Source organism: Taudactylus pleione, unplaced genomic scaffold (genome assembly GCF_031769625.1).
Source record: "Taudactylus pleione unplaced genomic scaffold, aTauple2 ptg000113l, whole genome shotgun sequence".
NCBI lineage: Eukaryota > Metazoa > Chordata > Amphibia > Anura > Myobatrachidae > Taudactylus > Taudactylus pleione.
Genome location: NW_028284515.1, coordinates 5,415,570 through 5,442,045, shown reverse-complemented (window position 1 = coordinate 5,442,045; position 26,476 = coordinate 5,415,570). Strand labels below are relative to the sequence as shown.

The 26,476-nt window shown below is 44.1% G+C and overlaps 1 protein-coding gene across 2 annotated transcripts in view; it reads left to right on the top strand.

The window, feature by feature from the left end:
• Window positions 1-26,476, top strand: part of LOC148525068 (spectrin beta chain, erythrocytic-like) — a 142,097-nt gene that overhangs the window by 82,604 nt on the left and 33,017 nt on the right. For both annotated transcript variants that reach the window (XM_088471203.1, XM_088471201.1), the window contains exons 19-26: window positions 1,866-2,012; window positions 3,039-3,302; window positions 4,797-5,009; window positions 10,065-10,154; window positions 14,047-14,325; window positions 16,326-16,456; window positions 17,321-17,525; window positions 18,332-18,706. In XM_088471203.1, the coding sequence (XP_088327329.1) occupies window positions 1,866-2,012; window positions 3,039-3,302; window positions 4,797-5,009; window positions 10,065-10,154; window positions 14,047-14,325; window positions 16,326-16,456; window positions 17,321-17,525; window positions 18,332-18,706 (1,704 nt within the window). The remainder of the gene's footprint in view (window positions 1-1,865; window positions 2,013-3,038; window positions 3,303-4,796; window positions 5,010-10,064; window positions 10,155-14,046; window positions 14,326-16,325; window positions 16,457-17,320; window positions 17,526-18,331; window positions 18,707-26,476) is intronic.

The following is a 26,476-nucleotide window of genomic DNA, read 5'->3' as shown; positions in this document are numbered from 1 at the left end:
AAATCCAGACAGGGGATTTAGGTAAGTATAACTAACCCTACCCCCCCTAACCCTAACCCTCCCTTAGGGGTGCCTAACTCTAACCTCCCCCCTAGTGCCTAACCCTAACCCCCCCTAAGCGCCTAAACCTAAACCCCCCGTACCCACAGCCTAAACCTTCCAGGGGGTGCCTAACCTTAACCTCCCCCTGGGGGTGCCTAACTCTAACCCCCCTTCCCCTAGCCTAACCCTAACTCCCCCGGGGGGTGTCTAACCTAACCCTCCCCCGCCCGTGGCTGTCCATGCACGCCGCCCGGCTTACCTTCGTTCGGTATGCCGGGCATCTGGCTTCCGGCATAGGTATCCAGTTCTTGTTTACCAGTTCAATCCCTATAGAGTCAAGCCCTGTGGGGTCTTGATTATGTCGGTCTTTGAAGTGTTGAGAAAGACTATGTGTCTCAAGTCCCTTTTTAATGTTTCTGATGTGTTCAGAAATCCTGAAGTGGGGAAGTTGCCCTTAGCAACCAATCAGCTTCTGCCTATTATTTTAGAGAATGTACTTGATAAATGCTAGCTAAAAGCAGATTGGTTGCTTTGGGTAACTTCTCCACTTGCCACTGTTTAGAATGTTCAATACAGGTCACCAATAATGACCTTGTTGCCCTTATAGCTGCCAATAACCTGCCTAGAGGTTAACAAGTAAAGCTCAATTGTCTTTTTATCCAATGGCCGTCTATAGGTGAGCAGGCTGGATGCTTTGAGGTAGTGTAGACACTACAATGCCACCCTCCTTTTCCTGTTTCTTAACACCGGTCTTAGCTATATGAGTGGTCACACAAAAGAGATAATAAGGGGCATTGGTGTTGAGTTAAGGTCTCAGCAATGTGCTAGTGAAGAATAAATGTTTGGTTACATGCTCTATTTACATGATTTGAGGCAAGTCCTGCCTTTTATAACTGATCCAAGACAACAAGGGATCCATTGACTCCAGATAAAGTTCTTGGTGTGAAGTGCATGCTGTGGTGGGCAGTGTTGTGTCAGTGACTCTCTACGCCATTGTTAGAAATGTCCTTCCATCTTTGGCTGGTGGTGCACGTAGCATCACATTCATAACACACAATGGTGTAAAATGAAGGTAAATGGCTGAAAAAATAATGCCAGCAGCTAGACTGCTGTCTGCCTCTATTACAGTAATGTAGTAACAGTTCAATTTCGGGATCTACAAGATTAACCTATGATGACCACATTTGGTTATTAGTTATAACCATTAATCCTGTAATATATAAATTCCTACTTCTAGTGTACTGTGGGCTAGAGTGCCACCCCCTCTGAAACACAGCTACGTTGATGCAGTACACTCTAACCATTTCTCTGGGTCAGTGATTTAATAAATAAAATTCAGAATACTGTGTTATTGTTAAAACTATATAGTTATATAAATATCAAAATTGCATTTAAATTCTGGATCCACCACAACGGCTGTTACTCTGTTCTACACCACCACGCTGCAATAAAACTTATAAATAAAATAAAAAGAGAGGTTATGTGTACACTATTGGTATGAGAAAGCATGAGTTAGCATTGCCCTCAAATAGGCTCTGTCAAACTTGGGAAACATTAACTATATCGGCAGGTCATTCAGAACAGAATAACAAAACCAGATCACAAGCTAAACATCGACAAGAGTAGGCCACAGACCCATTAATAAATTCACATAACTACAAAGTCAGGAATAAAAACTCAGCACAAATTTAAGGAACTAAGGAAACATTTCCCAGTAATGTACTACTGCCAGCAGTCAGCCATAATGCTAAAATTCTGTTTTCATTTTTGCAAATTTAGGACTAAATAACCAATCAAAATAACACTTATAATTCATGTTTCAGTTAACATTGTGGATCAATGAAAAAATGTTAACAGCTCAGGATACATCTTATGAAGAAGCTCACAATTTACACAGCAAGTGGTTAAAACACCAAGCTTTCCGGGCGGAAATTGATTCCAACAAGGATAGACTACAAAAGATTGATAAGGTAAATGTTTTATAACTGTTTTGTTTACCTATGCTTTGTTTGTTTGTGTGGTTCTTTGCACTACCAGAGAATACCCCCGGTCATAGGTAGTGTTACTGTGGACTGTGGCTAGGCAGATATGTGTTTAATACAGTTGTCTAATGAAAACGTAAATCAGATGTGAGGTTCTATTAAGATGGCTTACATTTTAAAATATTCTGATAGATGGAAAAACTGCACTGGTTTGCAGCTTCAGTAGGATAAGCTGCGGATATCTTTTTATTTTGAAAATGGTTTCTCATGATCAGAAGAAAATGGATCTGAAAAAAATAATTTAACTCTATATGGAATTTTTTTTTTGCCATTTCGACGGTTTGCAGAATTAATTTTGATTCTGTCCCACAGCATATGTGCATGTGTCAGGAAGGTCGTGGGGAGAGAAGGCACAACAGGAACGAAATGCTGTTTCTGAACAAACAATCATGAGTCTTAGCAGATAAAATGAACGATTGAATGATATATCGTTCAATCGTTCATTATATCTGCTAATGGATAGGCCCTGAACGATGACAGATGTGCACTCTCGCGGGCAATAAATCGCATCTATCATCTCCCCAACATGTTGGTCAATTATCGCATATAGCTGTACGATATTAGCAATATTGTGCATTTTATATGCGGTAAACGACGAAAGATATTAGCAGCAGCTGCAGAGTGCAGCAGAGAAAAAAATCCACTCCCTGAATGATATCATGCGATACCGCTCATCATTCGCCGAAATCTGTCATGTACATGACAGATATCGTTCAGCACAGCCACCGGAATTTTCAATAGATATCTTTTGTCTTTCATCGCTCAGAAATACATCTGCTAATGGATAGGCCCAAGTGGTAAGACATCTCAGAGAGCTATCATTTTAGGGAAAACAAGGGAAATTAATAAAAGTTAACATTTTCAGATCCCTCTCCTAAATCACAGATAAATTGTGCTAAATAGTCACTTTGACCCCATATGAAAATATGTCATTCTCAATTTCTCTTTCTTCAGGAAGAAAAGCAATTGGCACAGGAAAAACCACAATTTGCCCCAATAATCTCTGGAAAGGTTAATGCTCTGCATGAGCAATGGGATGAGCTGGAGTCTACAACCCTCAAGAAAGAGCAGTCTCTATTTGATGCCCACCGCTCAGAGCTGTATGAGCAAAGGTTTGCAGACATAGCTAACTGGACAAAGGACATAGAGCTACAGGTAGCTTCTGACGACTATGGAAAGGACTTGACAAGTGTTAATATTCTTCTCAGTAAGCACAAGGTAAGTGCAAAATCTTGTATTGTGCTTGAATACACAGCTCCAACTATTCTATTATTTTTATTACTACCAAAAGTGACCTAAGGGGGATATTTACTAATGGTCAATTTTAATCGATATTGAACGATTTTTAAATCGATCTAAATCGATGTTGTGTTTCTGGAGCTAAATCACACATTTACTAACAGACACATTTTTATTTGTTTGTTTTTTAAGTGTTAGTAAATGTGTGCCCCAGAAACACTACATCGATTTAGTTCGATTTGAAATTGATTAAAATCGACCTTTAGTAAATATACCCTCTAGTCTCTCTGTGAACTGACTTTGCTCTGTGTAAGCAGTCTCGAAGGCTTGCTTATCACATGACAATGCATCTCTGTTTTCCTTTTATGCAATAAAATTACTAACCGACAATACAAAATTTAATTGGCCACGGAAGGAAATATTCAAGAGAATGCAGCCAATCTATTCACTTATATGACTGAGACATCATCTTACTAATGTCAGTGATCCTTAGAATATTGACAGTCTGCATTGTCATGAATATTGTTCATTTGACAAAATGGCTGTCTCCACTATATGTGTTGAATAAACTTTAAATAATGCAGTGTTTTATTAGTCAGCAATAAGTATAAATGTTATCAGTAATATTATTAAACCTGGAGTTATTCCCCATGTGGCAAATCCTGCATCTAATTGAATTCCCCCTTAAGAGTGACATATGCATTTTACACCTGTAAATCACAGTTTGGCCCAGGAAATGAGCATGCCTAATATGCAGACCCCTTACTGTGTCTCTCTGACACCTCTATGTCCAGAATTCTAGAATAAATAACACTGGGGACACTGACTGTGGTAGTTGGAGGAGAAAGAAGGAGAGCTTTACAAAGTAATATTGTAATAAGGGGGGTATTTATCAAAGACTGGAGAGAGAGAAAATTGTGAGAGATAATGCACTAACCAATCAGCTTCTAATTTACATTTTACAAGCTGTGTTTGAAAAATGACAGTTAGGAGCTGATTGGTCAAAACTTTTTCTCTCACAATTTTATCTCTCATCAAGCTTTAGTACATAGACCCCTAAATCTCTGAACTTAATATGCTAAGGAGCATTACTGTTCTATGCTGACAATTGCTTTTAAATGTGATTTTCATCACTAGTTATGTGCATAGGAGAAAGTATGTATGGACATGAAAAATATTTCAGTCCCTTCAATGGAATAGTACAGAAGATATATTCAGAACAACTAATCAAAATAATTTAATAATAATCATAGTGCATTTCTTTGTCATTCAATTTTAGAAATTATCCCCAATGTCTTCATCATCCTGTTAGTGTTCTACTGTGTAGTTATTGTTGGTTTTATCCTCAAGATTGTCTCCCTATGACATGTTCCATTAATTAAGAACACATGAATGTTCTTTCCCTGAAGCATGGCTATAGATTTATTAGGATTCAGTAGACCATTATTTTTCATTTGCATGTTATATCTGCAGAGAATTGAAGATCAGATAGATCATAAAAAGATAGAAATGGAGGAAGTTGTTCCAGATGTACCATCACCTGATACAGACAACGGACTTAGCGAAAAGGAACAAAATATTAAAGTACGATTCCTGCAACTTCAAGAACCGATGCAAGAAAGGAAAAGAAGACTACACTCTTCGAAGCAAGTTCACCAACTGCATCGGGACTTGGCTGATGAAATAGTAAGTTCTCATCTCATTTGGTGAACATTTATTGCAGGTTATGACTGGGCTACAAATACAGAAACATATACTCTGGAATAACATGAACCTTCTTAGTGGTGTGTGAAGAGCATTTCATTAGGTGTACACCCTCCAGGGAAATCTGGAGAGGGATACTCAGTCCTGATGGGCGTCTAGCACTATTTTCATGTCAACAATCCCCCCTCTCATCATGTGCCCCCAATCTCTTCCTATATCATGTCCCACCCAATGTGCCCCCATATCATCACATCCCCCATTAATCCCCCCAACTCTGTCACCTTGCTTACCTATGACAATGCTACACACTAGTGCCCTCAACTCGCATTATGCCAAATAGAACTGGATGGCGTATATTATTTAGAACATGTACAGCTCACTGCACTGCTCCATCCTCAGCTCCGCCGGGGGTGAGAATAAATATGGTGCAAAGTGAAGGGGAGGATACTAAGGCATGGCTATGTTCTGTATCTCATTGCAATGCCGGTGGCACCACAAATTTGATGTTCAGCATGGAGAAGGCATCTGAAATTAGAGTGTGACCCTGGGCCTTATTTATGCTTGGCCTATGACAGTAAAAACACATATTTATATTGCCAGTGAGAATAAATATATTTCCAAGAAAGGAGGAACAAGTTTGTCAGTTTCCTTGCAGGACCCATGATACAGTTGTTATCATTAACTACCCATTTTGACAAAGTATGAAGTACGAAATTGTAGAAGAACACTAAACCTTAAAATATGCTGTAAATACATTATGTATGTGGCATAAGATTAGTGATCTGTAATTACAGATGACTGTATAGTATAGCAGGAGTATATCTCAGTATATCTGAAGCGGAATCGGTATGTAATGCCAGCTGTCGGGATGCCTCCTGTCAAAATACCGACAGCGCCATCCTGATGGTTGGTGTCCCGACAGGGGTCAGGTAAGTATACCTACCCTCCCCATAACCCTCCCTTCTTGTAGTCTAACCCTCCCCACCCCGCACCCTAGCCCTCCCCGTTAGTGCCTAAACCTGTCTCCCCCCTTTGTGCCTAAACCTAACCCTCCCCCTTAATGCCTAACCTAACCCTCCCCCCCATTGGTGCCTAACCCTAACCCTCCCCCCTAGGGGTGCCTAACCCTAACCTACCCCCCAAAAAACCTAATGCTAACCCTGCTATGTAACCTAAATCTCCCCCTCCCCCCCCGTGGCTCATTCAAGCAGGCGTCCTTCTGTGTTTCGCCGTCGGGATTAAGATAGGTGGTATTTCAACGCCTATCTTAAGTCCCTAGTTGGGCTTCAGCCCTCGTGCCCGCCGGTCTCATAACTACAGTAATCTGAAGCAACTATTAGTTTGAGGTATTTTAAGTAGCCATACTCCAAAACATCGTGACCCATTGATGCAAAACATGTGGACCTGCACTGCGACTTAATTTGAAAACATGTCTCTACTTTTCCACCAACCACATTTCAAGGTAAACCATGACTGTGGTTCTTACGACTGCCCCAGGAAAAGGCACTTCTACCATGATTTAGGACATCCGTCCTTTATTAATTTACATTAAATCTTTTTTGTCTCCTAAAATGCTGCCGGTTATCTTCATTTTTGCCCAAAATGAATCCCGATAGTGAGGGAAAAGAGATTTGTCTTTATTACACATGCCACATTTGTGAGCTTGAATGATCTTTTTCTCATGTTGATGGAAGCCCACTTAGAAATACAATTTTCGCATAGGAAAATTCAAAATGTGGCCCATTGAAGTATAGGGCCAAGTCCTAGGGGTAAATTTACTAAGAATCATGTCTGTCCAAGTTTGCATTCCTGTGAGAATCCCCCTGAATTTTAAGCACGGAGATTTACTAAAGGCAAACACTTAAATGCACACAAATCTATATGCAAGATACGACTGAACACACAAATTAGAAGTCAATACACCATTGAACCAAATTGCAAGTGCTTTAGTAAGTGGAGCAAACTTGGGGCAAAAAGAAGTTTAAAATAGACCCCTGCTCAGCAGCATGTTGTGCAGAAGCACTGCACAGATCAACGTGATCTATGCAGGCTTCTGTGTTCTATACAGTAACGAAAGTGTTAAAATTACAACAACAATAAACTAGTGTGGGGTCCTCCACCAAAGCAGAACCAGCCCTGGACCTCTGAGCCCATTCTGGTACAGGAAAATCAGGGGGAAATACTAATGCAGGGTTCCAACTATTTTCCTATAAACAGCACTGGGCCGAACCAGCCATAGTGGTAATGGCTCAGCAGGGAGACACACAGCATGGAGTCTCCTTGCAAAACCATTCTCAAGCCCCAAACTGGTCTGCCCAAGGCTGGCAATCCTAAGAAAGTAGGGACCCCCGACCCCCCAAAAAATGGGGTTCCCGCATCCCGGGGATCTACCATCCCTGGACTGAAAGCCCAGGGATCTTCCCTGCACTCTCAGTGGCAGTGGCTGCAGGGGTAATGGGTTGAAAATAATAGTAATAATATTGTTCTACACAATGGAACTACAGGTCTCAGCCAGCCTGCCTTGCGGCACTTGTAGAACCATTTAATGCTGGCACCTGTACCCCTACTCTGAAAAAAATATGTAAAAAAAATGATGACACACACAACAAATTGTAGTCTTTTATTACACATTCACTCACCTGCACTCACACTACATACTTACCTACTCCCTGCCACTGGTCGGTCCTCTTCTCCGTATAGGCAACCTGGGGTTTGGCAAAATAATGAAGCGCTTACCAGATCCCACAGACACAGACGCGTTGGGAGCATGTGGCAGCTCTGTCAGATGATAGGTGCAGCCTGTTGATATGTGTGTGCTGTTGGCAGTACAATGCAGAATATAATAGCAACACCAGCAGAATCCAGATGTACTAGAGGGCCTGATTCAGAGCCGCTCGTAAGCGGCCGCTCGTTCGTTCCGAGTGATGTTCGCACATCTGCGCATGCGTATGGGTTGTAGTACGCATGTGCGAACCAGTCAGTGCGGTCGAAAATCGTGTGCTCGCAAAATAGCGAATGCCTGCTAATTTGAGTGACAGAATGAGGCGTTTGTGGGTGGTAACAGGGGAAGGTGCTTGAAAACGGGGAATGGAGATCCGAACGCAGGCGTGCCAAACGGTCAAAACGGGCGTTTTAAGGGTGTGCATAATTAACAAAGCTGCGTCATTGACCACGTCACTTGGTTGTCTTTTAGCCTGGACTGCTCGCATGATTGCGGTAGGAAAATGCTACCACAAGCACTGTGAGCAGTTCATACACCTTTCGATGTACTCGATTAATCAAATAGCGGAGATGACGTATGATGCGAGCAGCCAGGGGGCGTTTTTTCCAAAATAGTGAACGCATGTTTCGTTCGCTCGTTCAGACATAGAGGCGTCAACAGACCGCAAAGAGCGAGCGCTTAATTTAAATAGCCAACCCCTTTTTCTGAACGAGCAAATAGCGTCCGGCTCTGAATCAGGCCCAGACAGCCCAAGTACTTAACCAGGTGTGAGGTTTATTTAGTGTAACAGAAGTTGCTTGAACAGCTGTACTCACAGTAAACTGGATGGAGCTGAGCTTGAGCTGAACATGCAGAGCACCAGTCGGTGATGTATGAAGGTAATGGTGCAGGTATCTAGTGGATATATGGAAGAAAAGGGCGTTCCCCCCAGCACATTGCAACAATATCAGCAAAAATACTTGAACCCTACATGATAATAGAAATTCAGAGGTATTAGTAGCATACATTTGCAAATATATGATAAAGCGCCGGGCGAGCATCAAGACGCCTCTATACCGGCGTCCCTAACATTATGGGGTTCACGTCTGAGGCGCAGGGCACCCCAAAAGAATCCAGCCAAGGACCATCCCCAGGGCATCACACGAAAAAAGGAAAGAAGGTGATAGTGAAGTGTAAAGTATAGATGTGTACAGATAATCAATAAGTGTTAATATAATAAGAAAGAATTAAAATTACATGAATAATAAACAAACAAATAAAAAGGTATCTATGTGAATTAAGTGGTGATGCCCTGAAAAGGCCCAGCAAGAGCAACTCTAGGGGCCCCACTCCCAAACGCTCACCACAAAATAATTAATGCTACCTAATAGTAGCACCCACTCTGGGTCATATAATTACATATTGATGTACTGTATAATAACAGCACATGTATAATATATAAGCCGAGAGCTGACTCACCTAGGAGGTACCCCAGAAACCTCCAAATGGCACTATATAGACCAGCACATCCTCCCAATGCTGGCTCCCTTCATGCCTCTCAGAACTGCAAAAATATAGTGGTCACTCACATCAGCTTAATGGTATTGCACAGGTGCTTGTAAAGGGCGGGGTTTACTCTGAACCACAGAAGAAAAGGGTGTTCCCTCCAGCACACTGCAACAATGTCAGCAAAAATACCAGCAGAATCCAGATGCACTAGACAGCCCAAGTACTTAACCAGGTGTGAGGTTTATTTAGCGTAACAGAAGTTGCTTGAACAGCTGTACTCACAGTAATCTGGATAGAGTTGAGCTTGAGATGAACATGCAGAGCACCAGCCGGTGATGTATGAAGGTAATGGTGCAGGTATCTAGTGGATATATGCAGGTTAATGCATGACATATGCAGGATACTCAGCAGGGTTTCTGGAGCTAGGTGGGGAATACGTCCATGTCCCACTGTGGCGGTCATACACACTGACAAGATGGGGCGACGCATGTGCAGAAGACTAAACTGCGGCCATCTTGGCAAGGGAGAATGCTTCATGTAAGGAGCATTCATGGAGGTAGCGCAGTGGTGCAGCACAGCCAGGAAACTATTGGCTAAAAAAGAAATATAGAATGGTAAATAATAAAAATGTTCTGCTGTGAAAACACTTCATCAAGCATTATTTATCACCGTTACTATGAGTTGCTAATGAATGTAACAGCTTTGTCATATCTTCATACTGTATCATTTATATGTTTTATATTTAACCTTATACTTTTAACAGCAATGCTAAATATTAGAGCCAAACCAATAAAAACATTCCTGATAAGGTATTTATCTGCTTCTAGCTCTGGATTCAGGAGAGAATGCCACTTGCAGAGTCCAAAGATTACGGAAATAATCTTCAAATGGTACAAATGCTTCTGAAAAAGAACCAGGTACGTCTGCAATCTTACTGTGTGTTATATCCGTTTATAGGAATGCCTATACTTCAACACTGCAGCAAATAGGATAATATAGATATTGCACATTCAATTCACGTATTGACTTCCTTCTGAAGAAACTTTCTGGGAAAGAGAAGCACGTCGGGGAAGCAGGGTGATTACCTGCAGACATTCAAATGGGGTTGGGTACGGCATGTCAGCGTTCGGGTTCCCGGTGGTCAGAATCCCGATGCCGGCATCCTGACAGGGATATTGACACTTGTTGTACAGTATTCTAACCCTCCCCCTCTCCCTCCCATCCCGGTGCCTGACCTTAACCTCTCCCCCTAGTGCCTAAGCCTAACCTTCCCCTCCCCGCACCCTACACCTAACCATCTACCCTTAGTGCCTATCCCTAACCCTCCCCCTAGTGCCTAACTCTAAACCCTAACCCCACTACTTACCTTTGGGATACAAGTGTCGGGATATTGACCACATCAGTGCACAGTTTATCAACTCTGAAAACTTTAACCGGGTCTTCTCCACAATCATCCACCGGTGATGTCAACACTTATATCTAGGTAAGTAACATAGAGTCTGGAGCTGATATCAGGTGCACTATGCAGCTGGGTAATCTGCAGCCTTCTGCTGCAAAGTGGGGCAACTCTTAAAGCTGCGCTATCTAAAGTGGCAAACACCGCCATCGACTGCTGCACATTAGGACATATTGGGCAATGTGGACCTCATGGTAATTCATGCTGGCCATACACGGTGCGATGCACCGTGTAGTGCGACTGCCGATCCGTCAGCAGACGGATCATGCTGTCACTGCCGGCATTCGTGCAGTCCCCGCAGACCGCACTATATGCCGGCTCCCCGCTCCACCATTTGAATGGGATTGTACATCGCATCCCAAGTCAGATGGTTTTGCAGGAAGACCTGGGGATGTGATGTACGACCCCGTGGGAGCACGCAGCACGATATCGGGTACGATATCATGCCCATACACGGCAGGATATAGCACTTATATCGTGCCGATCCGTCGGATCGGCACGTATATCGTGCCGTGTATGGCCACCTCCAGTTTGTAAACAGCAAAACACAGAGTATAATTATATGGATAATTATAAGACTTATTAATGTCCAGCTATACTACTGTAAGTTGTTACTTATCCTCATTATCCTTTTTCACTGGCAAGAAAAAGATACTATGTGCACTTTTCAGCTAAAAGTTGTACACGTCACTTGGTTGTATTTCAGCCTGCAGTGATCGCAGTGCTTGCGGTGGGATAGGGTCGACCTCAAGGGCTGCGAGAAGCTCCGATGGCTCATGATGGTTCTGATTAGTCATACACTTCCTGGAGATGACGTGTGTTAAGAAAGAAAAGTGGGCATCTTTAAACTGGCGTGCATTCGCTCTGCCGTCGCTCTCTAATACATAGAGGGCGCACTTACACCAGACAGTGCGATCACGGAATTTGCATACCCGGCCTCTTTTAGCTGCGAGAGAGTGCAGCTTAGCGTCCGGGTCTGAATCGAGCCCTATATCTTGTACTGCAATTGTGCTATAAACTGTATTTGTATTATCTATTCTATTGTATTTACACCAGTGGTGGAGTATAGTCACTCCCTTTTTATAGTTTACTGTATGTTTTTTGGAGCATTATCTATATTATCCTATTTATTACAGTGTCGTAGTATAGGCGCTCCGTTTTATAGTTTATGTTTGAAGCATTATATTGTTTTAAAGGGATTGGTAATACCTTTGGTGAGCCACCACCCCATTCACTTTAATGAGAGGACGCACTACTTTTAAATCTTTTTCTATTCATTATCAAAAACCTGCAGTATTATGATGATTTTGGGCCTGATTCATTACGGATCGTAGCTGCGATTACGCATGCAGACCCACTGCAAAAATATGCTAATGTTTGCAATTGCAAAACCTTCGCCGCCTAACAGCGAAAGCATCAATAACATCAAGCTCTATTGTAGCCTCACGCACAATTGCACAAGGTCAGACCTTTCTCAGAAATGTGCTGAAACCTGGAGTATATGGATTAGAGTGTGTGGAAATAACCTTACTTCATAAAACAGATTTATTTGCGTGTGACATTATTTAATGTGGCACTGTGTAAAAACATATCAAAACATTTCAATAACAATGTAAAAACATGTATAAAACAAATGATAAAAAAATTATTCCAAAAATGAGGCTGAAAAAACTTAGGGCCTGATTCAGAGCCGGACGCTTTGACCAGAGCGCTCACTCTGAATCAGGGCCCTCCTCCATTAAAATGGAGCGTCCTCCTGGACGCTCGTTTAGCTGTGGGTGACCACCCACAGCATATACGAGCGTCCAAAAAGATGGTCGTTATGGTCTTGACCATCGCGACCATCGGACTTGCGACGGAGACCCTGCAGTAGGGTCTCCCTTCCACAAGCCCTGGAGTGATTTTGGCTCTATCAGAGCCAAAATCACTCCCACTGACATCACTAGTGATGTCAGTGGGGCCGGCTTCAGACGGTAGGCGTTCCCATGGGAACGCCTCCGTCTGGCAGGCACGCCCCCGGCACGCCCACCAAAGGGGGCGTGCTGTCAATCAACATCGACAGCACGCCCCCTTTGGTGCGAGACCCGGAGCGACAGCTTGGCTGTCGCAGTCCGGGTCTCGTGCATGCGCACGACGGAGCTCCCTCCGTCGTGCGCATGCGCAGTGGGGAACATCGACCCACTTGCGAGCGTACTGCCGCTTGCGAGTGGGTCTGAATGACCCCCTTATAGCACACCTATGGTTCAAAAAATAAAGATCCCAAAAAGTGACAATGTTATTTCCACACATTCTAAACCATATACTCCAGGTTTCAGCAGAGTAAGCATTACGGTATAGCATTTTTTCTTTGCACCTGTATTCCCACGGGTCTCTCGGGGGGCATGCTAACCACTCTTTGAAGTGCGCAACCACATTTTCTTAAAATCCTACACAGTATTTTCTCAGAAATTGGTAACCTCATCACACGCAGCGAGAGCTCAAGCTGCATATACCATCGCAGTGGCTAATATATGCACGCCCCTGTAACAGCGTTCAAACGCACTGACATAGACACGCCCCCCGTCACCACCCCCAAACGCTCTCTTCCTGTCAATCACTCTGCAATGGGTCTGCGTAGTGTCTGCGATCGGAGTGAGCCCTTTGCGCATGCGCACTGCGATGAATACCCATGCGCAGAACGCAACAATCGGCCGTATCGCAGTTGCGATCCGTAATGAATCAGGCCCTTAGTTACAAGTGGCGGTGTCTTTGAATTGAACCTAATATTGTTGAAACTAAAGCTGAAGTAAATTGAGAAATCAGTCTCATTATGCAGAATCATTAGTGTCATATGTCTTTCTGAATATTTATAGATAACTAATGTGGAATGAAATCCTAATAGTCCTAATAATGTCCTCGATATTTGTAAATTCAATAAAGGTCTTGTCGTTCATGATATATCATTTAAGAAGAGGTTACAATACAAGCCTAGTTTACATATTCAATGTATCAAATAATGTTGTCCCTTCTTATAATAAATTGATAGAAATAGAACTTTCCCAAACCATGAAAAATGAAAAGCTATAGTGAGTTCTTTCTCATGTATCATACAGCACTGTGAACTATGAAGGCTATTTAGCACATCAACACTTATCTATATAAAAATAGATGGTGGTCTGTCCCGTCACCGCCATGCGCACTGAGAGCACCTCCCCACTGGATGGAGACGGGATAGATCACCAGGAGAGAACAGGAGGTCTGGTAAGTATAGTGGGTAAGGGTAAGGATAGAGCGAGGCGAGGTGACCCAGCCCATTTTACTACTGTTGCATATTTGGCTATGTTTTTAATGTTACCAATCAAACATTTTTGTAGACTTTGCAGAAGGAAATCGCAGGTCACGGGCCAAGAGTAGATGATATTATTCAAAAAGCAGAGACTGTAGAAGGTGAACCAGATATTGACCCTCAACCAATCAGAGAGCAATGTCATTCCCTGCAAGCGCTATGGGATCAGCTGAACACGGCAACAATAAATAGACAGAAATCCCTTAACCAGACAAATGAGGCTCAGCAATATTATGTGGATGCCAGTGAAGCAGAGGCTTGGATTGATGAACAACAGCTTTATATGATTGGAGATGAAAAACCAAAGGTAAGTCATTAATATACCATAGTTTTTGTCCATAGAACTATGCAGCCAGCTAATTAAATATACATCAATCATTCAACAGGAAATAGCAGTATTGGTGATAAAGTAGCATTATGTCATAGTCAACATAATATATCTATGACTATTAATAATAATATTAATAATAATAAACTTTAGGGTTTTTTTAATGATAGAAAATATATATAACATTTCAAACCACACTATTGTAAAGTGGTGAAGTTGTGAGAGTGGTGGCAGCCAGAAAGACAAATACACTGACCGAGTTTATATGTAAATCGGTCAGTTTAGCCTTATTGATATTATTTGCTGAATAAATAAAAAATTGCTCTCTTATTTATACAATATTGAGGCCTAAACTTAAACCTGGAACTTGCGTCTTGGCCCCAGCAGCTAAAATCCATAGATCCTTCCAGGTAGTAGCACTTAGTAGTGTTCCACACGTTACATCTGACATGTGTGATGGGGGGTTACTGACCCCTGCTCTATATATGGAGTTTCTGATGCCTCATCAGCCATCATGGAAAAGCTGTCACCACATGAAATGTAGGGTCAGGAAGTTCAGCATTAAATCCAGTGCGGTACCTTAGAGATTGTGTCAGTTCTCTGGATAATCAATATATACCACATCACAATTCGCATTGGATAAGCTATTAAGTCATGTGTAAACAGTGATATTTGCCCCATTAAAATTATGAGGCTGATTCTGAGTCGTATTCAGCCGAGGCTATGTCTGCGTCTATTGCCCGTTGCCCGTCGCCCGTCTGCAACCTTATGCAAATGTGCTATAAAGTCCTCCCCTAATGTACATCCATGCACAAGGACTGAGATGCCCACTGTCAGCATCCGTAGATACTGATACTGAAGTGTTTAGATGCACCATCGGTTGCACCATCGGAACTTGCACTATCCCTAGGCAGGTGTTGGTTCTTCATCTGAATATGACCTAGATGAACATCTATGAATGCGACCACTATCACCAACACACCCACGTCACTCCCATAACACGCCCATAACACGGACCATCTCCGTGTGTGTGATAAGCCACCTCCCTGTCAAAAGGTCAACACAAAAATGGTCAACACCTTTTGTTTTTTTTATGGTTAGCCATTAGAAGGGATAGTTAGGGTTAGGCACTAGAAGGGATGGTTAGGGTTAGGGTTAGGCACTGGAAGGGATGGTTAGGGTTAGGCACTAGAAGGGATGGTTAGGGTTAGGGCTAGGCACTGGAAGGGATGGTTAGGGTTAGGCACTAGAATGGATGGTTAGGGTTAGGCACTAGAAGGGATGATTAGGGTTAGGCACTAAAAGGGGTGGTTAGGGTTAGGAACTAGAAGGGATGGTTAGGGTTAGGCACTAGAAGGGATGGGTAGGGTTAGGGTTAAGCACTAGAAGAGATGGTTAGGGTTAGGCACTAGAAGGGATGGTGAGGGTTAGGCACTAGAAGGGATGGTTAGGGTTAGGCATTAGAAGAAGGAATGGTTAGGGCTAGGCACTAGAAGGGATGGTTAGGGTTAGGCACTAGAAGGGATGGTTAGGGTTAGGCATTAGAAGGGATGGTTAGGGTTAGGCACTAGAAGGGATGGTTAGGGTTAGGAACTTACCACGATGGTTAGGCACTAGAAGGGATGGTTAGGCACTTACCCCGACGGTTAGGGTTAAGGACCAGGAGGGAGGGTTAGAGTTAGGCACCAAGGAGAGGGTTAGGGTTAGGTTGAAGATTAGGGTTAGAAAAAAAAGTGTTGACCATTTTTGTGTCAAACTTTTGTACCTGCCGATCTTCATCTATGTCAACCTTTTGTTCCTGTCTAACATCTGTTGTCTATCTAGACATTGTTTATCTAATTCATGTCTTATCTTTTATACCAAACGCCTTTTATAGATAATAAAAATTTGTTAAGTTAAAGAACAAAACTGTCCTTTGTTGGTCACGTAAAATGCATATGTGGCCCTCACAGTATCTTGTTCTTCTCCTGGTTGAGCAGGATGAAGAAAGTGTGGTCCTAATGTTGAAGAACCACCTGATTTTGCAACATGGAGTGGAACAATATGGAAAAAATGTCAAAGATTTGGCAGATCAGTCTCAGAAACTTCTGGCATTAGAACATCCTGATGGGTATGTAAAACTAACAAGACTCTTGTTATTGTAAAGATTTTTATTTTTAATTAACTAATGCATTATACATAGAATCCACAGACTATTTGACCAGTTAAGACACATTCATTATAAGAAAGAAACAAGCTATTTGCACTCAGTAACCTTATCGTTTTCAATAACTTTTTTGTATGTTCCATATCACCTAATATTACTGTACATATAAACATATTATTTACAAGGAACGGGACTCATCATATGCCAGATCACCTCAGTCCGCCCGCTGCACAGCCCTATCCAGCCCCCCACTCTGTTCTGCCCACTGCCCACTGCCCACCCCGCACCCCACTGTAAACACTTACTGTAGCTTTCCCGGCCCAGAGCAGTTTTAGCAGCTAAAGTCTGTCCTGTCTCGTTGAAGGTGCAGCCGTGGCCCCGGTTCCACTGCATGTACATATTGGAGATGGCTCAGACCTTAGGTGGTTACTATATAGATTATAATAATTTTGTTTTTTTTTAATAAAAGCAACCAACCAAATTTGGCTGTTTATAATCCTCACTTCTAGACATGAATTACAATCTGTATAACATAATAAAATAATTGACCCAAGTGACATTTAGGAATTCACATTTGCCAGTGCTGCCTCCATATAGGTGTAGAAAAAAATTCTACAATTACTTTTTTTAAAAACACTAATCTATTATTTGTGCTAATATGTCTACACTATGACATACACCAGTGTTTGTGCTTCTATAGTTTAATATTGAGCCACTATTTGAGTATAATTTGCATATTAGGCAAGGATGAAGGAAAGATGATCAAGCCATCCAAAAGTAAGATTATAGTGGAAAGAAAAACACACTTACATTGTCTTCTGCTTGTAGTGAACAGATAGTCCGACACCAGGGCAACCTGGAGAAACAGTACGCTGCACTCCGGGAGGTGGCAGATCAGCGGAGACAGAACTTAGACAACATCTATCACATGTTTCAACTGAAGCGAGAAGTGGAAGACTTGGAGCAATGGATTGCTGAGAGAGACATTAAGGCTTCATCCCAGGAAATGGGTCAAGATTTAGATCACGTGACTGTAAGTTTACATTTGTCCTACACAGTACTATATGTAATTATCCACTCGCACTTTTAAAATCTTCCAGCCATATTATACAGCTCAAGCTATGTTGTATCAATGTAAGAAAGGTCTGTCAACTTCCCAGCAGAGAAATGATGATTAATCAAATGTTGCTTGATGGTGATTTTTATAGAAATATACTATTATGGAAAGGTGACAGTATTGCCTCATCTTTAGTGTAGATATCAATTTGCCAAAATGTGTATATTCTACAAATCTATATATGTAGTTGTTGGAATAAATATCCCCAATAGAGCTGTAATTGATATCCCTGTAGCTTCTCTCCTATAGAATCAATTACTTTTCATTGTGCTACAAAACAATAAGTAGATGTATATACATTAACTAGCTATATCCTGAAGTGTCTCAGATTAAGTAATAGTGTACTGCATAGCTCTCAGCAGGGGGAGACTTATCATTCTAAGAGGACAAATGAAGGTGTTGTCCACAGCAACCAATCAGATTGTAGCTATCATTTTACAGAATGTACTATACAGATGATAGCTACAATCTAATTGGTCGTTAAGGTCAACTTTTCCACTAGTCCTTTTTACAAGGTTTGATAAATCTCCACCAGAGTGTGAGGCAGACCAACTGAGTGAAAGAGTTTTTACTGAGACAGCGCTAGCTGCTGTGCTTGTGTTGAAGCAATGATCCCACAACCATTTCAATTCTAAATATGATATTATATGCTCGTAACAATGATTACAGAATATTACACAATAAAACTCTCTTTTATCTCCTTAATGATATATAATCTGTAGGTGCTTCGAGACAAATTCCGTGATTTCGCCAAAGAGACGGGAGCAATTGGGCAGGAACGTATCGACAATGTGAACATCTTAATTGAAGAATTAATTGATGCTGGTCATTCTGAAGCTGCGATGATTGCAGAATGGAAAGACAACCTGAACGAGAGCTGGGCGGATTTGCTGGAGCTGATTGATACCCGCATACAGCTCTTGTCTGCATCTTATCATCTTCACAAGTTCTTCTATGATGGCACAGAGATTCTGAGTATGATCGAGGAGAAACGCAAAGACTTACCAGAGGAGCTTGGCAAAGATGTGCACACTGCAGAGTCCCTGCACAGAGTACACACAGCCTTTGAAAGGGATATTCATTTTATTGGGTCACAGGTACATACAGCAATATTTGGGAACCATCATTTCTGTGTATTTATAATGAGAGAATTAAAAGTGATCGATGTATAGTCAAAATACTAAGGGGTTTTTATGTATCAAGCAATGGAAAGTGTGGAGAAGTTGCCCATAGCAACCAATCAGCTCCTACCTATTATTTTATAGACCAGTGTTGGCTAACCTTGACACTCCAGCTGTTATGGAACTACATAACCCAGCATGCACTGCTACAGTTTTGCTATTAGGGCATGCTAAAACTGTGGCAGGGCATGCTGGGATATATAGTTCCACAACAGCTGGAGTGTCAAGGTTAGCCAATACTGTTATAGACTGTAAATGCTACTTCAAATCTGATTGGTTGTTATGGGCAACACATCCAATGGTCCATTGGTCTATCCTTTTCACTGATTGCTACATAAACCCCTTGGATGCTAGGTTCTCCTGAAATCCTTTATCTAGATGGCAAAACTATAAAGAGGTCTTAAAGGAAGTCCATCTGTGTGGACAGAAATATGCCAGCACTTGCTGACAGTTATCATCATCATTGCATATCCTTGCACCAGCCCTCCGGCACCCGCAAAAGACATGCCACCTAAAATGTGTATCTGCGGATGAATCCCCATCTGCAAATGTGTGGTAATTACAGGAATACTTCCTTCCTGATCTCAGCCTTTGCTTGCACGCTCCTGTTCTGCCTCTCCACAGCTGTAACCAGGGTACTGTAGGTTTTGTATTTCACTAAATTTTCTTATCTGCTTTTCACTATCATTTTGTTGGTTTCAAGATCACTTTTAGGGCCTGATTCAGCAAGGATCGCAACTGCGATTACGCACGCAATCGGATGATTGTTGCTTTCTTCGCATGTGTATGCGCAAACCAGCCACTGCGATCAGGACAATGCAGACCCATCGCAATCTGATTGCCAGGAAGTACCATTTGGGGGTGGTGACGGGGGAAGTGGTCGGCGAAACACCGGCGTGCCAGTGCGTTTGAACGCCGTTACAGGGGCGTGCAGAAATTATCCACTGTGATGCCATACGCAGCTTGTGTACTCACTACGTGCAATGAGGTTAGCAATTTCTGAGAAAGGTCTGAGCTTGTGCAAGTGTGCGTGAGGCTGCGATGGTACTCAATGTTACCGATGGTTACACGGTATTGCTAAGTATTACGGATGTGTGTAAGGTAAGATGGCCGTCCTTTTGTTGTGCTGCGATAGCATAGCGATCGCAGAGGATTAGCATATGGTTGCAGTGAGACTGCATACGTAATCGCTATTGCAATCGCAGTTGCGATCCGTAATGAATCCGGCCCTAAGTGTGTAAACATTTGTGACATGATTTGTCTTGATTTCAGGCTATACATCAGGTAAGAACTTACCCTTGTTATCTCTCTTTCTTCAAAGTCCATAGGGTCCACAGGGTTGACCTTGGGTATACTGTAGGTTGGGAACCAAATCCGAGCACCACGCAGTTAAAGCTTTCAGCTCCCAGGATGCACTGGGTCCACTCTCCCTATAACCCCGCCCCCAAGCCAGAGGCACCTCAGTTTGTAAGTAGAAAGGCCGGAGGAGGAAAGAAAGAGAGAGAAGACTGGAACACTCAAGAACCATACTGAAGCCAGGTGCATCAGGGCGGGTGCCTTGTGGACACTATGGACTTCGAAGATAGAGAGATAACAAGGGTAAGTTCTTGCCGTATCTCTCATTTTCTTCTTCAGGGTCCATAGAGGGTCCACAGGGTTGACCTTTGGGATATCCCAAAGCAGTCCTTATAAGGGTGGGGACGCTCCTGTGCTGAGAGGAGAATCCATCACCCAAAGGAAGCATCCTGAGAGGCAAAGGAATCCAATGCATAGAACCTTAGAAAGGTCTGGACAGAAGACCACGTGGCCACCTCGCAAGGCAGAACAGCCAAGGTGCCACAGCGAGCCGCCCCCGAGGGACCCTCAGCCCGAGTAGAATAAGCATCAACAGAAAAGCCTTCCTATGTGTAGGCCCCTGAGATAGTTATACGAAGCCACCTAGCCAATGTCCATTTATTGGCCGGCCATCCTTTCCTGTGAAATCCATAGACCACATATAAGGAGTCTGATTTCCTGAAGGAACTTGAATGGACCACGGAAATCCTGAGAGGCCGGACCACAGTCAACGAGGCCACCCCAGCCGAGAGGATTGGAGACTGAAATGACGGTACAATAAGTTCCTGAATAATATGGAACTTAAAAACCACTTTAGGAAGAAACACAGGGCAAGTGCGACACACAACCCTGTCGTGGTGAAATATCCAGAAGACGGAGCCACATGAGAATGCTCCCAATTCCGAAATTCTCCTGGCAGATGCAAACGCCATAAGAAAGAGAGTCTAAGCCAGAAACCACGTAAGGGCTATCAAAACTAGTGATTGAAATGGAGGCCCCAGGAGGGCACGAAGAACCACTTCCAAATCCCAAGGAGCCCCTAGCGGGAATAAAGGGAGGTAGAATCCAAAAAACACCCTGAAGGAGGGTCAGGATACCCGAGAGTGGAGCAATTCCACATCCGAACCATACTGACAGCGCAGAGACCCACCAGAACTTCTGGAAATCCTAAACACCTGAGGATCGTAGCTACAGGTATGATACAATAAGAATTATCTATGCCACATTCTGTGGTAGATCCCAGCAAAAGCTGGCCTACATGCTCTAAACATCCCGATGATGACAATGCCAGAGAAGCCTTAGGGCCACAGTAGGGACGCAGTCAAAGACAAATGATCCAGGTCCAGGGAAAGGCAAGGACCCTGAGACAACAGGTCTGGATATTGAGGCAGTAGGAACGAAGTGTTGATGGAGAGACTCCGAAAATCTAAGTACCAGTGACGTCTGGGTCAATCTGGAGCCACCAGCAGGACAGTACCTCCGTCTTAATTGAACTTCCGAAGAACTCAAGGAAGAAGGGAGACCAGAGGAAACAGGTACACAAATTGGAAGGACCACTTCACTGACAACGCGTCACCGAAGGTTGCTTCAGTACCTCTAGTTCTGGACCCTAACACCGGCAGTGTGTGATAGAGTCAGGAGGCCATGAGGACCACCTCTGGGAGGCCCCTTTTGATCACGAGGAGTTGAAACCTCTCTTGGAGAAGAGACCAGTCCCCAGGATGCACATCATGACGGCTGAGGAAGTCCGCTTCCCAATGGAGAACTCCCGGAATGAACACTGCAGATATGGCCGGGAGGAGACCCTTGGTCTATGTCAGAATGTGTGACATTCCTGTCATTGCTGCCCAACTACGAGTGTCTCCTAGACGTAAGCCACTGTTGTGACATTGTCGGACTGAACCTTTACAGGTTTACTGTGAAGTATGTGTTAGGCCAGAATGAGAGCCCAAGACAGTATGAAGTTCCAATAAGTTGATTGGCAGGGCGGAATCGACAAACGTCCAACTGCCCCGAAAGGAATGCGGACCAGTCACTGCACCCCAGAGACTGGCGTCCGTTGTAAGGATTACCCTAGATGATATGGCCATAGCCACCCAGATAGAGACAGACGCACCTCCGGAGAGAGCATCATCGTCTGAATAGTGATCCGATGGAAAAACCCATTCCATCTGGAGAGGATCAGTTTTTGCAAAGGCCTGGAATGGAACAGAGCATATTCCACCCTTCCCAAGGTATACACCCTGGATTCTAAAACCCGCAGTACAGAGTGTAATGACACTTGTCGACTTTGGAGACATCCGCGCACTCGTAGTTGAAGAGTGGAGATCTTGTCTGATGTCAGAATGATTCCCCAATTCTGAGAATCCAGCAGGGCTCCCAGATGAATCATACCCTGTTGGGGATTCAGGGAGGACTTTTTCCCAGTTGATTAACCATTCGTGCTTGTGAAGGAAAGCAATGGTTAACTGGAAATGGCTTTAAAGTACCTTGGCGATCCTGCTAAGAGCAGGAAGCCATCCAGATACAGGAGCAGTCGGATACCCTGAACAGGTGGGCTGTCATAAAAGCCATAAATCTGGTAAACCCCGGTGGGGCTGTGGACAGTCCAAAGGGCAGAGCCCGAAAATTGGAAGTGTTGCTGTGGCACAGCAAACCTGAGCTATCGCTGATGAGAGGGCTCTATAGGTACCTGTAGGTACGTGTCCTGAATATCCAGCGATACCATAAAGTCCCCAGGTTCCATAGCTTGGATGATGGAGCGTAGGGGTTCCCTACCGAACCTAGGCACCTTCAGGAATTGGTTCAGGCATTTGAGATAGAGGATAGGCCAATGAGGACCATTCGGCCTCTGCACCATAAAGAAAGTACAATAACCAGTCCCTCGCTGAGACAATGGGGCTGACATAATTACACCCGCTTACCGCAAGGACTGCATAGCTTTCTGGATTTGTAAGGCCTTGTTCGGGTCTGAAGAAGGGCCTGTGTAGCAAAGCATGTGGGCAGGCCATCTGAGCAATGAGAGGACGTACCCTTGAGAGACTTCAACTGTTACCCAAGCATCTGTGGTGACTTGACACCAGCACTGGGCAAACTGAAAAAGTCGGCATCTCACTCTGGGATCCCCCAGATGAAGACCTGTCCCGTCAGGCTGAAGGTTTATCCTTAGGTTTAGAAGCAGGGCATCTGGATGTCCAGGTTCTCGGTACCGGGTATTTGCGGCCCTTGTGGCCGACAGCCTAGGAAAAGACTGGCCTTTAGGCTGTCCCTGAGGACAAAAAGACTTAACAGATTTAGGGCCTGATTCAGACACGCTCGTGAGCGCTGAGCGCTCGCAAGCGGGTCGATGTTGGCCCAGTGCGCATGCGCACGACGGAGCCGGCTCCGTCGTGTGCATGTGCGAGACCCGGATAGCGACGGGCAAGCCGTCGCTCCGGGTCTCGTACCAAAGGGTGAGTGACATCACGCCCCCTTTGGTGGGCGTGCCGGGGGCGTGGCTGCCCAGATGGAGGCGGTCCCATGGGAACGCCTACCGTCTCGGGCCGGCCCCACTGATATCACAAGTGATGTCAGTGGGAGAGCTCTCGGCTCTGATAGAACGCCTGCCGTTTGTGGGCGGCCCCACTGACATCACCAGTGATGTCAGTGGGAGAGCTTCCGGCTCTATTAGAGCCAGAAGCTCTCTGAGGCTTGCGGCCATGAGACCCTACCACAAAGGTCTCGTCGCAAGCCCCGATGGTCGCAATGGTCTTGACCATCGCGACCATCTTCCTGGCCGCTCGCTATAGCTGTGGGTGGTCACCCACAGCTATACGAGCGGCCAGGAGGCCGCTCTAAAAATCAGGACCTTAGTCCGAGGCCTTGTAGTGGGAGTAGCTGAAGGCAGAATTTTGCCATTAGTGATACTGCCAACGTTGTTACAATCTTGTCAAGGTCAGGACCAAACAAGATCTCCCCAATATAGGGTATGCATTTTAAGGCCTATCTTGGAGTCCACCCCTGCCTTCCATGAGTGCAGCCATAGGGTATAGCGGCGTATACAGTCGCAGCCGAAACCCTGAAGGTTAGCAGACTGGCATCCAGTGTTGTTACTCCAACATATGAAACTGCATTTTGAATGTGAGCAACAAAAGGCATCTGATCCCCAGAAGTTTTGAGGGAAAAAAAAGCTCTACAAATGCATCAGCCCAGCACTCAATAGCCTTAGCCACCCATGCGATAGCCATTGTTGGACGGGCAACAACCCCTGAAAGCGAGTATATTGATTACAGGCATAGTTACCACCTACGGATCTATAGAATCCGTCTGGGCATAGATGGGAGGCGTAGTAGCGCTCTTAATCAGGTGAGTAACATGAAAATCCACCAAGGAGGTGATTCCTATTACTTGCAATGACCCTCAGGAAATGGGAAACATGAGGCCAAACGCTTTTGTGATACTTCTTATCTGGCGATAGCCAGACCCCTGCCATGTGATCCACCCGCTGGTCAGAGAAGGGGAAAACAGCCAAAGCCACTTTAATATTTAAACTGAGGGTGATTTGATTTAGTGCAGGTTCGACAACTATAACTAGGATGGACTTGACCGCCAGCACCAAAACAGAGGTAATGATACTTAATTTAGACTCCCCCTCGTGAGAGAGGGATAGGAGTCCAATACATCATCCAGTGCACCCTTGACTGATGATCTATGTTAGACAGCAGCGCAGACTGGGAAGTAACCGCAGGACATTTATTACGCCATTTTGTGTTTCGTAGAAGCGACATCCACCCAGGGTGGCTGTTGTGGTAATCCCTGCAAGGGAAATGACACACTGTTGTGGTACCTGAGCATGTACTGTGAAAAACCCCGGTTGGGAGCGATAGTCTGTGTCACAGGGGTAAACCGCAAGAAACTGCGAGATACCCTGAGATGAAAGGATAGCATGTAGAAGTAACCCCAAGTGAGTTACAACAATGGGGACCACCAGGCAATCCACAATGGAGACCATGGTCTTGAGAAACAAACCGCCCAAGGGGGTCCTGTAAGGGGTCCGGCACCTGATGGCGCTGTATACATAACCCTTTCTGAGTCAAATCCTCCGTACTCATACCTGCAGTCAGGGGTGGTTTGGGATGGAAAACCAGCCCGGGAAATTTATGGAAGCAGCCCTAATGGGGGCAGGGTCTGTTGAGGAGGTGGGGGTCAGTCGAGGGGGCGGGAAAAATTACAGTTTGGAGCCAATTGGCTGGGACATCTTTCTCCATTTTATATCTCTCCAAGGATTAGTGAGTAGACCCCACCATCAGCGGCACCATTGGAAGTTTCAACAGCCCTATGCAAGGCACAGATCATCCAACTAAGTATGGCCTCCAATGTGAGCAATTCAGCGTCTCTATAGCCAAACCCCCTGTAACCACCTAGGAACACCTAGTTCACCAAGTAGTATATTAGGAACACCTAATACACTACTTGGTGCATGCATCTGAACCTGCACTGCCACTCAGACACATGTGCAGATCAAAAACAATGCACATATGTCTGAGTGGCAGTGCAGGTTCAGATGCATGCACCAAGTAGTGTATTAGAAATGTGTTAGGAGTTCCTAGGTGGTTACAGGGGGTTGGCTATAGAGACGCTGAATTGCTCACATTTGGAGGCCATACTTAGATGGAAAAAATAAAACACATTGGCCCCCACAGGAAAATAATAAAAACATATTGGCCCTCACAAAAACAAAGAAACACATTGACCCCCACAGTAAAAAAAATACACACAATGTCACCTGACAGAAAAAAACAACACATAGCCTCCACGGAAAAGAATAAAACACATTGGCCCCCGCATGAAAAAATTAAAAACACATTAGCCTCAACAAGAACCAAATAAAACACACACCAGCTCCCACAGAAAAAAACAAATACATTGGCCCCTACAGAAAACAAACATTGGCCCCAGAGGTAAAATTACAAAGACCTTGTCCTCCACAAGAACAAAAATAGGGTGCGCAGTGTACGTCCCCACCAGAACTAGCACCTGGAGCACAAACGTTATAAACTTCGCCACCGCTGGGGTTGGGATGGGAGTAGCAGTAGTGGGAATAGGATGGGAGTAGTAATAGTAGCAGGACACATGGGACAGGATGGGAGTAGCAGTAGTCGGAATAGGATGGGAGTAGTAATAGTAGTGGGACACATGGGACAGGATGGGAGTAGCAGTAGTGGGAATAGGATGGGAGTAGTAATAGTAGTGGGACACATGGGACAGGATGGGAGTAGCAGTAGTGGGAAGTAGGATGGGAGTAGTAATAGAGGTGGGACACATGGGACAGGATGGGAATAGTAATAGAAGTGGGACACATGGGACAGGATG